Raw genomic sequence first — 15,585 nt, forward strand, 5'->3', positions numbered from 1 at the left:
GTCTTAAAAACATTTTAATCCTCACAACAATCCCGGGAGGTAGGTAATACATTAGGTACTTTACCCAGGAAGAAAATGAGGCACAGAAAGGCTAAGTCACTTGTCGAAGCCCCTATGTCTTCCCAGAATTCCAACCCAGGCAATCTGGCTTCAATACTTGCATTTCACAATATGCTAAGAAAGTAATATTTATTCTTAAGTATTTTTAACTAATGTAGTAAATGAATCTCTATTATTATTCTATGTCTAGGTATAATTATAAATAACTTCTGGGGCATATGTCCAGAAGGAACCCTACTTCAAAATGACACCTGCACCCCAATGTTCATAGCAGCACTATATACAATAGCCAAGACATGGAAATAGCCTAAATGTCCATCAACAGAGGACTGGATAAAGAAGATGCGGTATATTTATGCAATGGAATACTATTCAGCCATAAAAACCGACAACCTAACGCCATTTGCAGCAACATGCATGCTCCTGGAGAATGTCATTCTAAGTGAAGAAAGCCAGAAAGAGAAAGAAAAAAAAAAAACATGAGATCACTCATATGTGGAATCTAAAAACAAAAACAAAACAAAACATAAATATAAAACAGAAACAGACTTATAGACATAGAATACAAACTTGTGGTTGCCAAGGGGGCAGAGGGTGGGAAGGGACAGACTGGGATTTCAAAATGTAGAATAGATAAACAAGATTATACTGTATAGCACAGGGAAAGATATATAAGATCTTATGGTAGCTCACAGCAAAAAAACTGTGACAATGAATATATGTATGTTCATGTGTAACTGAAAAATTGTGCTCTACACTGGAATTTGACACAACACTGCAAAACGACTATGACTCAAAAAAATGTTAAAATAATAACAATAATAATTTCTGAATCTTAACACCTATTTTTTAAAAATAAAAAGACTTTAGACCTAGGCAATACTGGAAATCTACTTTTAATAAAGATTTGCTTTTGCTGAAGAAATTAATCAGCAGGCATTCATTATCCATTCAGCTGTTTGTTCATGCATTTGAGATGTCCTTATGGAGCATGATAGCTTTTTTAATTTAGAACTTAGTGATCCAAAAGTAATCATCTGTGATAGTTAATAGTTTATTACTCTATTGTATATAAACAAAATCTTCCCCTTCTTCCTAGAATCTAAACAAATATTAAGTTAGTATAATCTGGTATTTTACAATAGCACACAAAGCCATAGCCACTCATGATGATACTGTCAAGGACACTATAAAATTTAGAATCATCAAGGAATGATTAAACCCTATTCAGTATGGCCTAAGTGTTTGTATAGTTATTATGAGTATACAATTTTTAAAAATTTATGGACAATGGTGTAACTTTAAAGTCATTATCTGCATATTCAATTGTGTAAGAATATTACACTTCAGAACTAATGAATAAGCCCTTACAACAAAACTATACATGACTAGAAGTTTACTACAATATCTTAAAGACAACATAGTACAATCAATACACTTTCTAATATCAGAAACGCAAACAAAGTTAAATTGAAAAGCACGTCTTCTATGGAATCATATCCAACAGCACACAGACATGCTCTACAGACTACCATCTCATTAAAAAAAGAAAGGGAACTCCCACGAGCCCCACGTTCCCCTTCAGTTATCACCCAGTCCTCTCCTGCCTTCCCAGTGAATGTTCTCTGAGGGGCTGTTCACACTGACTCACTGCAGCCCGGCTTCCATGGGGACGTATTATTGAAACTACTTCCGGTCAAAGGCACTTGTCCTCAGCCTTTCGGCAGAGTTCCTCCGACACAGTTGAGAATTCTCTTGCCTTGGCCTTTGCACCATATGCTGCTGTTCTATTTCCAGAGAAGGTAACCACTGCTAATACGTCTTCGCCTAGAAATAAAGAATTTGTAGATTTTACCTGCCACAACCTTGATCTCTTTCACTTAAACTGCTGTTGTCATTCACGTGTAGGAGACCACCAGCCAGCGAGGCAGTCTTCGCAAATACACGTGAAGTCACAGGTGCTTTTAATGTCCGTTTTTCACTTTCATTCTTCTTTACTTCTGTCATATACGAGCCAGGACAGCTACTGCAAAACAATCCATAAAAAAGCCAATTTTTAAAAACTAATTCCACTGATAAGTTAAGAAACAACAATTTTTGTAAAATTCCAACTCTTACCCATCTTCAATCATTTATTAATTCACAAAATGGTTATCAAGTGCCAACCATAGGCAAGGAAACACAAATTCTTCCTTCAGAGACAGATACACAATTATGATACAATGTGATACGCAAGAGCTGACATGCGGAAAGTAAAGTGAGCATAAGGAAGGCTTTACAGAAGAGGGGAAATAAACAGGAGGTCATGAGCAGAAGAGACAGGAGGAAATTATTCTACTTAAGAGATTAGAATGTGAGCACAAAGATTAGGCACATGGCATTTAGGTGTGTCCTGGGAACCTGGAAGGAAGAGTACAAAATACATGGAAGCAAGTAGAGAGATGAGTCTGGGAAGAAATTCTGAACAATATCTAGGGAAATAATACTTACCTACTGTTGAATACTGATCTAGGCTTACCTATCAGAATTTCCTTTCTGCAGAGCAGGAAACTGCTGGTCATCAGTTTTTCCCCTCTTCCTCTGCCGAGTGAATCCTTTGTAATAACTGCCATCACACATGGTTTTTGATCCTTTCAGTTCACTACCTTTGTTCCCGCTCTCTTCTACTTCAACCTTTAGTGAAAGTTTGATACAAAGGGTAGTTATTACTTCATTCATTATAAAGACTTTTTTTCACTCATTTTATCATTTGACTCAGAGTTTGCCCTGGTTTCAATGATTAAAATATTTTTGTGCTTATTTTAATTTTATCATTTCAAGTCATTGAAATGTTTGTAAATTCTGCTTGTTTCTCTTTGAGGAAAACAAACAATTTCCAAAATTTCAAAAAGGACTTTGAGTGTTGTGCTCTTACATCCACTCTTCCCCATGTGACTGGCAGAGACAAAGAAATAAAAAGACAGAGGCATGAAATTTGTCCTCTTCTGTCTTTACCACCTAGATTTTGCATTAAACAGCCAGATTTAGAAGATTTCACACCTTGGTGCTTCAGTAACAGAAAGGAAACATTCTTCTTTCTGTGCTAAAGCTACCCTTTCCCCACTACTTTTTATAATTCTTGTTTCATTTGGATCCTGGGGTATCAAAAAAGTGGTGTTTAATAAAATACATAAACCCAAGTTTACCAAACCCACGTTTACCGAAAGGAGCAGAGTGAAACTGATGAATTGCCAGTAAGTGTGGAATTCTGCAAAAGGAATAATGCTTCCCAATTTCACATTCAATAACCATGACCATTTTATAGCTAGATGGCATAGGAGTAATGAATGATCTACTTTAGCCCCAGTGTTTACTGATAATCGGAACACAACCAAGAAAGGTTAAGTGATTTGTCCAAATTCCCTAAAGCAGTATTCCCCAGCATTTTACAGTGTCAAAAGAGATGATACAATTCTGTAACACTGAATCTAATAAGCTACCAAGTAAATTCATCAGATTGATCAGATAAGTTAAAAGTGTGTCTTTGGCAAAGTTGGGGGCAGGGCTCATCTCCTTTTTCTATTAAAGGAGAACACCTTCAGATTTCTATCTTTAACACTCTTTGACCTCACACAAAAGAACAAACACACACATTTGAAAAGTCTATTACTACAAGTAAAAAAAATCATTCAGTGCATCTCAAAACTCAAGCTTTCCCCTTTGGAGATAAGTACTGAATTTCTTTTGCTGAGAGTTCATACTACCTAGATGATACAATCATACATGTCAAAACTTACTACATTTTATTAAATAATATAATGTAAGTGTCTGACTCAACAGAAACACCCGAAAGTGGTGATTCAAGAATATGTGGGAGCACATGTATTAAGAATATCTCAAAGTGGCCATGATGGAATTCTAAGTGTTCAGTGATCAGTAAGACAGATAAGCCCGCACTCACTAACGCACAATAAACAGCTCAGTTTAGTGAGAGCTTGTGCTTATATCCCTTCTCAGTCACTGCTTCCTTCCCATTCTATGGAAGCGCAACTCACATTTAAGCCAATAGATTAAAACAAAACAAAACAAAACAACTCACAAAACCCCTGAGCTTATTATATTTCCTAAGCCATTTCACTCGCGTTTATTCCGGCTCAGAAGGTCACGTGGCACACAGCTGAATTACTTTCCCACTTCATATGAAAGACTGGTACAGACACTTAGGGTGATTAAGGAACAAAACCCAGGAAAATACTTCCCTGAGTTCCTGTTATTTAGATGGCAGAAATGGTCTGTTTCTACACGATTACATATCTAGATGACCCCGTTTTATACATAGGCTATTTTCATAAGCGGAAAATCAGATCAGATATGGATCAGAATGGAAGAGATTATTGATAAAGAGAAAAAACAGAGTAGCAGCAAAGGAACTTCCACCTCTTTCTGAAGCTGAATTTTCTTTTTCCAAAGCCAGGAATTCTACTTGTAACATGCCTACCTCATTCTTAAACCTTTGCATATCTTAGTGTAACTCTTTTAGATATACTTTGGGTGTTCTGTTACCATTTGATGGAGAAGAACTCACATTTCCTAATTCAGGGTCCATGATTTTAGAGTTATTAGCACCACAGTTATCTGCAAGCAGTGGCTTCTGGAGCTGGTTTGGTTTATCTTGGAAGTATTTGAAACAGCAGACATATCGTGACTTTTTACTTGAATCATGTGTTTCATCTCACCGAGCGGGCAAGCCACAAACCAAAAAGGCTTTTTGGATCATTTACCTGAGGTGCATGTCCAATGTCTGATTTCCAGTGAGTATTTTGGTGCCTTTTTTGTATTCTTTTTGTATCAAATTCTTGGTATGGAACTCGGTTCCTTACTTCATTTTCTCTGTCATTATAAAAATTCTCCTCATTTTTGTTAAAAACATGTTCTGTGTCTGGCTTATCATTTTCATCTAACTTATTTTCATTGAAATAAAGTTTTGAAAATGACTGGCAACCATACTCTGTTGACTCAGACTTGGAATAAGATGGAAAAACATCTTCAAGACTGGGCTCTTTGTGTTCAGAGACTGCCTGGACTCCTACAGAGACAGAGGCTCCAGGTGCATCTTTTTCCTCATGATCAAATATATTATCTGTCACACTGGAAGGTAGTTCCTTTAAGTCACCATGTAGTTCAGAGTTGTCATGTAGTGACTCTACCTTACGATGAAAAGTAATTTTGCCTTTTTCATGGATTTTACTGATTTTCTGATTTGACTTCTTTCTGATAAATTCTGAATTACTTTTCCAGTCGAATTTGCCTTGTTTGACCCACATGTCCTCATGCTTCTCTACACAAGAATGTTTTGAAGATACAGGTACGTACGTCCTTTCTGTCATGTTCCTTATTCATTTCTGGTTCTCTAGGCATTTTTTGCAGATGCACAAGTGAAAGATTAATCTGCTTGATTTCATCTTCAGATTTCTTTTATTTCACAGTACATGCTTATAAAACACATTTATCCTTAAGTAGTCAAGTATGGATAAAGAAAAACTAGAAAATACTTAAAATTGAACAAACTTCTTAATCCATGTTTGGCTACTCACAAACTAAGAAGTGAAACATAACTTGCCTTAGCCTTGAAACAGAAAAACAGGAACTCAGAAACCTAACTTTGTCACTGTCTGTTTGAACTAAACAATTCACACATGGTAAATCTACCAAGAATTAGAGGAGATTAATTTTTAACATTACAAAGATTTCCTCACTAAAAAATACTTCACCTCTCATACCTTAAATAGTGAGCCCCTCCAGTGCATGTAAAGATTTTTTTTTTAATGGACTAATAACTGGAGAATAAGCAAACTGTAAGTTATTAGGTGCCAAAACCAACTAACATCAATCAGAAAGAGGAACAAATTCCTGAATTTTAATGCAAACGACATACCATGATAGTGATCTATCTCAATATGTATTCTCCGCATCCACCGAGTTATATTATACTCTAACATTCACTAGTGAAGAGTGAATAAAAGAATTTTTAATAATATTTACTGATTTCCTACCCTGAAATGAAATAAATTAGAAAGGTTTTGTTTGTTCCCTAACAGCAAAGGTCCAGTCCTGGAAGGTTTGATTCTCTTACTAGGCAGTTGGGTTGACTCTATGACCCCTATTCTCTCCCTGATTGTAGATTCTGAAATCGATTACATAGAGATCACAAGACAGAAGAAATCTTTCATCTTGGCATTAATGACTTGCAATTTGAAACTGCTAATTTTGGACCACTGGGAATGACTGTTCCTTACGTGAAACTAACTCAGTGGCCATCACTGCTATATTTACAATTTCAACTGCTTAATCACATGATTTAATATTTGATATCACCTTCTTTATCATGTGAGGAAGCTATAAAAAAGGAAGAAGTAAACAATATTCAGGAAGGTTTTTTGCCTCAATTCCAATAAAGTTTAACTATAAATTATTATAGATCCTAACAATAATTAGATAGAATGCTATTAAAAACTAAATATTAAGTAATTATTTATTGACTCTAAAAGTCTAGTTTGAAAGGCAATTTCTTTTGAACTGTGTTATTGAAGCACAGAAAACAGTATTAAACAAATTTAAATTTATATTTTTACTTACCTGTGAGTGGCTATTTTCACTTCCATCAAGTCTTTCTTGCTCTTCCTCAGATGCCCTTTGTAAGTCTAGGCCTGCTGAAAAATGAATATGCTTAGTTAAAATTCACTACTTAGAACAGCTAAATAAAACACATCATCTTTATAAAAACATAAAAAACATTTCATCAATTGACACTTTAAATTAAGCTTAATCTTTAGCTGGATATTTACTTCTTTAAGAAATACTTCTAATTATCTAAAACTTCAACAAACTATTTGGGAAATACTAGATGTTACCAGATTAAAGGCATAAAAACATCTCAAAGTTTCACTCACAAGTTGATTCACCAGACATGAACAAAACAAAGAGAAATAAAACAAAATTTAAAAATACAGTAGAAATATACAAAGGCACAATAGACTCTATTCTCCTAACAGTACTTTTTAACAACATACCAAGCTTCAAGAGCAATGTTATTCATGGCTTCCAAAATTAGTGTTACTTTTTATGCTTTTATCTTTCCTTAATCTGAAATGTTTCCCTCTATTGTTCTGACAAATTCCTTTTCCTCTTTGAAGACTCAGCCTGCTCTGTGAAGTCCTCCTTGATTGCAGCTGTCTTTCCATGGAGACACAGGGATCTCCTACCTCGGAGCTACGTTGGTACTTCACAGATTTTTCTAGTGTATCTTCACCAGCTGAACTGTAAGCTATTTCTTTACATGTCTGTCCTCTTTGCTCCTATGCTGTAGAGGACAAACTCTTAAAAGTATCTTTGTATAAACAGCATTTATTAGAAAAACTTAGATTTATAGCTTGTAGTCACTACTATAGGAGATAACTGAGAATCTTTTGTAAATACGACATTAATTCTACAGGTGAGGAAAGAAAAGATAAAACAACAGGAGCAGAGAAACTATTGTATGACTTACTACTACAGCTCTGATTGTATCACTGATTAAGGCACTAAATTAATTGGTATATAAAGTAGAACACATGTTAGATGTAGTTAATCAACAGACTGGGTATCCTAGAAGAATTAGAATTGGTATTCCATATAATATTTTTAAGTGATAAAGCACTCCTTAAAAACCAATATCCTTTTCGACCTATCAATCCATTAGAAATAAAAAAACAAGCTGATATACTATGTGGACACAGTTAAGAACGACGTCCTGTGTAGCAAACTCCCAATGTCTGCTGCTACCGCTGGGACAGGCAGTTCTAAAATACAGAAAGTCAGAGAATATACTAGAAATATTTCGATATTTAGTTGCAGAGGTGTTTTTTCAGTTACACGGAATATAGCTGTAACAAATATTTATAAATTCAGAGCTAGATAAAAATAAAGCTAAGAAACCGTATTTTCAGAAGGGAATCTTTGGATGTCCACCTAGGTTTCCCAACTAGTCACAAAGCTCTAGACATCACTCTCCTACCCACTCTCAGGAGTGTGCTAAATACTAGTCTGAACCAACTTACTTTCACCTAATTCTCTTTGCTGTTTAATATGTTGCTTTGGTCAGAGAATGAATGTAAATGTCATGCCAAAAGATACTGTCTGGTTGTAGGTTGCACAAAAGGAGTAAACACAAAGGAGATCATGCCACAAAGTGATTTCTGCAAAGTCAGAGTATGGTAAAGCCACGCACAGGTAGACTATGGCTAGTTCCCTATGCTGTTTTATTCCTTCTTTGCTGCTTCTGTTCTCTGGCAGCTGTGATTCACACAGGCCACGGAGCGCTGCATTCCCCGGCAGAGACACGGCTCCAATATTCATCCGGCCTTTATCTACTAGGGCCGTCTGCCTCAGTTCTGTGGGTGCTGACTGGTTTGTGCCCACTGATTGTGATACCAGAGGACATTTATCAACTTTCAAATGCTTGGCTCTTTGACCAGCCTCATTATTGAGGCTCAAACTAGTAAAATCCCAGTCTGAAGAATATGAAAGCAAAGTTTCCACTTATTGGAATGTGAATAACAATACAAACTTGACTAACTTGTATGAATTCTCTTTCCAGAGCAGCAGCCCCACGTCCGCCCGCAGCCCCACGCCCTCCTCTCCCCCAAACACACTGCTCCTTCCCAGCTGGTTGCACTTTACATGTCATTGCTGTTCATATAGGGAACCACTGTCTTTTTTCTACTTTTAATTTTCTAGTATTACTTATTTGGATTCACTCATCACTCTCTATAAAACAGTCTATATTCCGTAAGAGCTTTATAAATAATTATGATTCTTCAACATATGAATTTTTTCATTAACAAAATGTATGTCTAACCAGCCATTTACTGGATATTTAAATATGCATGACACTACTGTGCCCTAGAGATGTGGGCTTTAAGAAAACTTTTACTGAATGGTACTACTTAAATTACAACGAGACAGTCTTTCCTCAATGTACCAATATCTTCAGAATTCTTACCTTAAGCCTTGGATAAACATCATAAATTTAAGGATAGCCTTGAGTGACTAATTTTTTCCATATAAAAATAGAGTAAGTCTAGGTACAAACTAGATCCAAAGAGTACAGAGTGCCATGAGACAGAAATGTTTCCCTTTTTTTAGGGAATTAAGTTGTCAGATTTAAACTTTTTAAGACAAGTTAAGGAAAAAAGGGCAAGAAATGTAGAAGTGAACTTTAAAGCCCACTTCATCACAAGGGCCCCTTTATCATTTCACATCCATGAACCCTGTTTAAAACAGCAGTTCTCAAGTGTCACCTGAGAAGCCCTGAAGCCCCAAGTTCCCTCCATCTAGGGAGTCCAGGAGGTCAAAACTAATTTCACAATAATACTGAATGCTATTTTCATTCTCATTCTCCGTTAAGTGAGCAGTGGAGGTTTCCAGATACATGACATGTGATAACATCATAGCTCTAATGGCTAATGGAATGTTTGTGTGTGCTTGTTTTTTCAATCTTTCAGTTTCATTTTCTAATATAGTAAATAAACATCAATAGATACAACCCACTTAAAAGTTCTTCAGAAGTCACAGTAATTTTCAATACTATAAAAAATATCCTAAACCCCAAAACTTTTAGGATTATTGTTTTAAAAGATCGTGTCTACCAAATATTAAGGTACAACTAATTACTTCCATCAGTTTTAATAAAGACACCACACACACACACACACACACACACACACACACACACACACACACACACACACTCTGCTAATCAAAACATCCAGTTGGCTTAAGATCTTTGGGCTAGGGAAATAGATCAGTGGTAGAGCACATGCTTAGCATGCACAAGGTTCTGGGTTCAATCCCTAGGACCTCCATTAATAAATAAATACAGAAATCAATAAATATCGTCAATGTGATAGCACTAGATGAAATAATTAAAGTGAAATATGACTGACATGTTAGCAAGTGAAGCTTTACCCTGCGTAAAGGTCAGAATTCAATTAAGCATTTTAAAACTCTGGAAAAATCTTAGAACCTAATAATCAATCTCTCAGAATCGCTGAGAAGTATAGGGACTCCAAGCTGAGCACTTCAGTGTCTCCCAACATCAACAGAAACATCCGAGTCAAAGCTGACATTTTAAAAATCTATTTCTTATGCTTATATATATTTTTCAAACATGGATACTGATAATAACATCTGCCTTACATATGTCATCTTTCAATTAAATTTAAAAAAGTAAAGGGAATTAGGAATAAGAAGACTGTACTTCATTTCAGAGTTAAATTTGTATTGCAAAATTTACCTGATTTGAATGTTTGTAAATTCTTCATTTCTCTTGTTTTATTAGGAACAGAATCTTTCACTCCAACTGCAGGCTGAATGGTTTTTGAAACAAACTGATTAATAATGTACATTTGATACAATCTGTAGTAATAATTCAAGGGGGGAGGGTCTAGCTCAGTGGCAGAGTGCCTGCTTAGCAGTGCATGAGGTCCTAGGCTAAATTCCAAGTACCCTCATTAAAAAAAAAAAAATTCAAGATAAAAGTATAAAAGTTTTTACCTTCAAGTGAGGATATTTTTCAGTAGAATCTAAAAGCCAAAAGGGACACATAATCAATTATATGTAAATATGAAAACCAACTATCCATTCACACAGAGTTAGTACTGAGCGCAATCCTCATGCTTGCTTTGGAAATGGACACGTTAGGTTTCAGTGTTTTGTTTTTCAGGGGCAGTTAGGACAGCAACAAGACAGAAATATGAATCCATTATAGATACTGAATAAAGAGCAGGAATTTTAACAAATGTTTAACAAAACATGCAGTTAAGATCTCAAAAGTACGATTATGTTTCAAATGACTATAAAATAGAAGCATGCACATGTACAAATGTGAACACGCTGCCTGAGGAGGAGAAAACTGATCTTTAAGCAGAGGAAAAAGTCACGGCTCCAAGAAGACAAATGTGAAAGCTGACGGTAAAATGCAGCAGCACGACTTTCATGCGACTGACACCATTAGTCTACAAGTACTTATCGTGCTCTTCAATCTGTCCTGCGATTTAGGAAGTCCACAGTTGTGATGGCAGTTCATTTGAATGTGCAATTCACTTCTCATCAGAGAAAGTGATATGAATTGATCAGCTTGGATACACACTTGTAGAATAATGGTTCATAAAAATATTCATTTTGTCCCATACCCACATGGGCTACTGGTCTGCGTACATTTCTTGGATCCTCTAGCCATTAAAGTTTCTTGATCCACTCATGCAAGAAAGAGTGTATACTGAGTTTTCAATATTGAAATCTGGTGATCAAAAAAAAAAAATTTAACTGCCACAGAACTATTAGACATTAAAAGTCTTTTATATTTCAAAACCTGTGTAGTATTTACTGAAAATAACAACTTTAGTATTTATGGAATGAACCCTATTAATTTCTTTTGTTTCCAAAATTAGTTTGGTTTGGTAAGTCAGGCTAATGCTTACAAGGATTTTTGTGAAACAGCTATCTTATCAAAAAATTAGGTATCATTAAAAAAAAACACACACACACAGCCAATGCTTCATATTCAAATTAATCTCACTTGAATAACAAATACCAATACAACATGTATCTTTGAAGCCTGATAGGAGGAGTGGCTGTGGTTTACCCCAATTCTAGGCCCCCTCCTGATTCCAGTATTCTCTGGAGTGGCAATGATCTAACCTTGCACTGAAGCAAAATATACTGATGCCATCGAAAAGGAGTTCTCTCAAGTTTCCTCCTCAATTCCAAAATCACCTACCTGCGGCCTTTTATTCTTCCTTCCTTTCACTTTCCTCTTCAAAGGTACCTCTAGATCTGTGGTCTTAATTCTTCCCCTTTTCTATTCTTTTGATGGACGATCCCCACCACTTCTTTTCCCTCTCTGCTTAGCAGCAGTAGCTTACACCTCTAATTTCTACTTCAACTCTTTGCCTCCCTCTGGCTATGAACGTGCTCAGAAAGAAAAACAAAATCGTGCTTTTCCTTGATGCTGTTATGTCTTTAACTCCCCAGTGGCTCTTCTTCCAGATTCCCCTGAACACAAGTCTACCCTCTGAGCGTGATCTGAAGACCAGCAACAAGGGCATCACCTGAGAGCTTGTTAGAAACGCAGACCCACTGCTCAGAATGTGCACTTTTCACTGGGTCCCCAGGTGACTGATTAAAATGTGAGCAACTCCGGTCTATACCGAGTCTGCTTCTGCAGCACTGGGACTTAACTGATCCTTCTGAAATCCAGCCTCACGTGTCTCACTGTAACACTTCCCCAAAAGCTGCAACAGGAGTTGCAGACTTTCCAGTGGACTCTTTACCAGGCTCCAGCTCCCCTGACCTCTCCGGAACGCACCCTGCTCTCTTCCTCTTTCCCACTCTCTTCTGTTGGCCTACCAGACACCATCCTATAAGGCAGCAACACGCTGCATGACACGAAGGTCCAGACACTGACAGCTGACCACACGCGCCTGTGCTCACCCACGGCAGGTACACCCAGTTCTGTGTGATCAGGTAACGCAGTCCTCACTGCCTTTCTAACGGTCAGGGGGATGGGGGAGTGGAACATTCTGCTGTGCTCCCTGGACAAGCTTTGGTGCTGGAAGAAGCTAAGCTCACTTCATACCCATCTCATTTCAAACACTCTTCTTTCTTCTTCCAAAGAACTATTGTACATTACCACCTCCTGCCAGGGAACCGCCCTCCTTTTCCTTCATTTACTCCCCTCCTCTCTACCTCTCTCATTCTTTGCTCCCTCCCCTTCCCTCCTCCTGATTTCCTGTCTCTCCTCAGGTCACAGAGCATCTTGAAAGCAAGCTAACAACTGAGCTCCTTAAACAGCATTCTAGTTTAATCTGTTGCTGACACCTGATAAGATATACAATTTACTTCCTTTTCTCCTCTTTTACTCACTATATGTTCAGCAGGTGATTTTCTTTGGCTGAGAGAATAGATCCAAATCCATGTCTTAAATCAACATTCTGTGAAATGACTTTTTTATAAAATACAGTGCTTACTTTCTACTTGTCCATTTAATGTATTTTTTTCTCCTAGACCCGCAGTTCCAGATAAATGTTCAACATAGTTCGGTAGTTGAATCTCGGAGATACTCTGTTAAAGTTAATATTAATAATGAGTTGCATAAAGATTTCCTGATCCCTTTCTAAGAAAATACCTGTGTTTCCTTATTATTATTATTTTAATTTCCTACTTTAAAAGCAACTAGACTTAAAAATAAAATAAGCATATCCTGGAAACCCAAACATTTAAATAGAAAATTCATATACACTCTAGGTCAAGTCTATCTTTTATCTTCAGTTGGCTTTTGACTCTGTAAACTGAGCATGGAAAGCCAGAGCAAATATTTTCACAGACAAAATACTGACTTACATGCAGATTTCAACAAAGAATTAACTTCAAAACACCGAATTCCATTTTGCATTCCTTGACAAATGAAGAGGACATTTAGAAAAAAATACATATTTTTATATGTATAACTGAATTGCTTTGCAGTACACTTGAAACTAACATTATAAACTGACCACACTTCAATAAAAAGTAAAATTAAAAATATACATATTTAAATATATTCTTTAATAAGTATACGTGCTATAAATTTAAAATGTTTCTTAGGACAGATATGCTTTTTAGCATTAAAATAACATACTTGGCATGAAAAGAAGCCTTGGAGTCTGTCATGCTGAGTATTAACAGAACACTGTGCAAACTGCTACATTTCAGTAAACAAAGGCTTAGCAGTATCTATTATTTGATAAAACTTTTGATAGGAAAAATACTTGAATAAAGTGCCAAAGTAGAAAGAAAAACATTTATGTTTAAATTAACAGCAGAAAAATTTTAAATGTAGCTATGCAGCTCTTCAAAGAACTACCATAAGCTTTACTTCACTTAGGGAAGAATAAGAACACTGTTTAGTGACCATCTGCACGTGCCAGGCCCTTATCATGCACATTCTCTTCTCTACACACAACAACAACAGTGATTCTAAGGACAGTTACCCACTTGCTGCTTCCTGGCCACTCCAAGACGCTGGAGCACAGTGATGAGCAGACGGGACCCGCTGTTCTCTGTCTGGAACATCCCTCCCCTGGACCTTCGTGTGACTGGCTCCTTCCTGTCCGTCACCTGGCAGCTTTGGTCACACTCAGCTCTTTTCTAACTACCTAAATTCCACCCTTCCTCCACCCCCGTCCTAACTACAAACTCCCCCACTGTTGTCTAACCTAACGCTCTCCACGTTCCTTGTGTGAAGGACTTACTGTCCCTGATACAGGGTTCCTGTTGTTCTTCTGTTCCTGCCACTACAGCCTCAACTGCTACGTTCAGTGTCTAACTGCCTGGTGCTAGTTGGTGTTCAGGAACAGGAATTTATTTAAGGTCAAAACATCTAAAATCCCCAGAAGGCGTCAAGTACCAAAGCACTACATACCTATCGGAGATCTCCGATAATAGTCTACCGACACTCAACATACGCCAAATGAGAAATCCCCGTGCCTGCTCTAACTTTCCCATTTTATTGTCCTTCAGATTTTAAAAAGGTGTCCTCAACATTTCAGTAGGTCACTCACTAGTGGCCGCTGTGATCATTCTTACATTTCTATAGCACCCTTTACAGTTGACAATGTGTTTTCACATTTGTTACCACATTTTTGTTCATGACACATAACCTGAGAGGTAGGCATCAGTACCATGATTTTGAACGAGCTCACTGACATTCAAACAAGTCAGACAAGTGTTTCCAAGATCCCACAGTGGGTCCGAACCAGGGTGCTACCACATCTGCTGACTTCAAGTACAGGACCTGCCGAGATCCAAGAGTTCAGGCTCTTCTGACCTCTCTCCACGGCTATCACCTTGCAATAGGTCATCACTACCCTGTACTTAGCTTCCTTCAAGTTCGGTCGCCATAAAGGTACTCAGTGCACGCTATTTTCCCTACCCAAAATGGGCTGTCCTCAGTAAAACATCACGAAACCAAACTGCTGGTATTTTAACCCCACATATTTATTACTATTCCCCATGCTTTTCTTCTCCTGAAATGTTCACTGCAGATCTACTTGACAATCCAAATATAATAATACTTTCAAGACGCAGGCACTGTCTTTTCAAGGCCAAAGTAGTTAAACAAACGAACAAACAAAAACACCGTTTTTTTGTGGGTTTTTTTTTTTTTTTTTTTAGTACAACCTGTTTCTCTCTGAATCTAAGAGTTATACACATTCATTTATAACAAAGAAACAAACATCTGGTCACAGGCTGACCAAGAATTATTTTCTTTAGTTTTTAGAAAATGTAACTTCAGAACCCAAACCGATTCCCTATGACTTCTAAGCCTTGGCTTTTGCACTACATACACCAGCTTCATTAGGTGAGTCTGGAAAATTAACAGAAGCGCACTCTGCAGTGGTATGACATGTAGCACAACGACTTTACTAAGTGTGGGTTAAAATGAGGAAAAAATTTTGCTGGGCAAAT

General features: G+C 37.0%; 1 protein-coding gene across 6 annotated transcripts in view; it reads right to left on the bottom strand.

The window, feature by feature from the left end:
* LOC141574628 (ankyrin repeat domain-containing protein 26-like) overlaps nucleotides 1-15,585 on the bottom strand; it is a 55,924-nt gene that overhangs the window by 24,612 nt on the left and 15,727 nt on the right. For 4 of the 6 annotated variants that reach the window (XM_074350085.1, XM_074350083.1, XM_074350081.1 and 1 more), the window contains exons 14-19: nucleotides 13,107-13,200; nucleotides 10,633-10,661; nucleotides 10,373-10,445; nucleotides 6,676-6,749; nucleotides 2,579-2,733; nucleotides 1,916-2,086 (exon numbers count right to left, since the gene is read on the bottom strand). In XM_074350085.1, coding sequence (XP_074206186.1) covers nucleotides 1,916-2,086; nucleotides 2,579-2,733; nucleotides 6,676-6,749; nucleotides 10,373-10,445; nucleotides 10,633-10,661; nucleotides 13,107-13,200 — 596 coding nt within the window. The remainder of the gene's footprint in view (nucleotides 1-1,915; nucleotides 2,087-2,578; nucleotides 2,734-6,675; nucleotides 6,750-10,372; nucleotides 10,446-10,632; nucleotides 10,662-13,106; nucleotides 13,201-15,585) is intronic. The other 2 variants (XM_074350082.1, XM_074350086.1) reach the window with 2 other exon arrangements.

This window comes from Camelus bactrianus, chromosome 22, assembly GCF_048773025.1.
Source record: "Camelus bactrianus isolate YW-2024 breed Bactrian camel chromosome 22, ASM4877302v1, whole genome shotgun sequence".
NCBI classification, from domain to species: Eukaryota; Metazoa; Chordata; class Mammalia; order Artiodactyla; family Camelidae; genus Camelus; species Camelus bactrianus.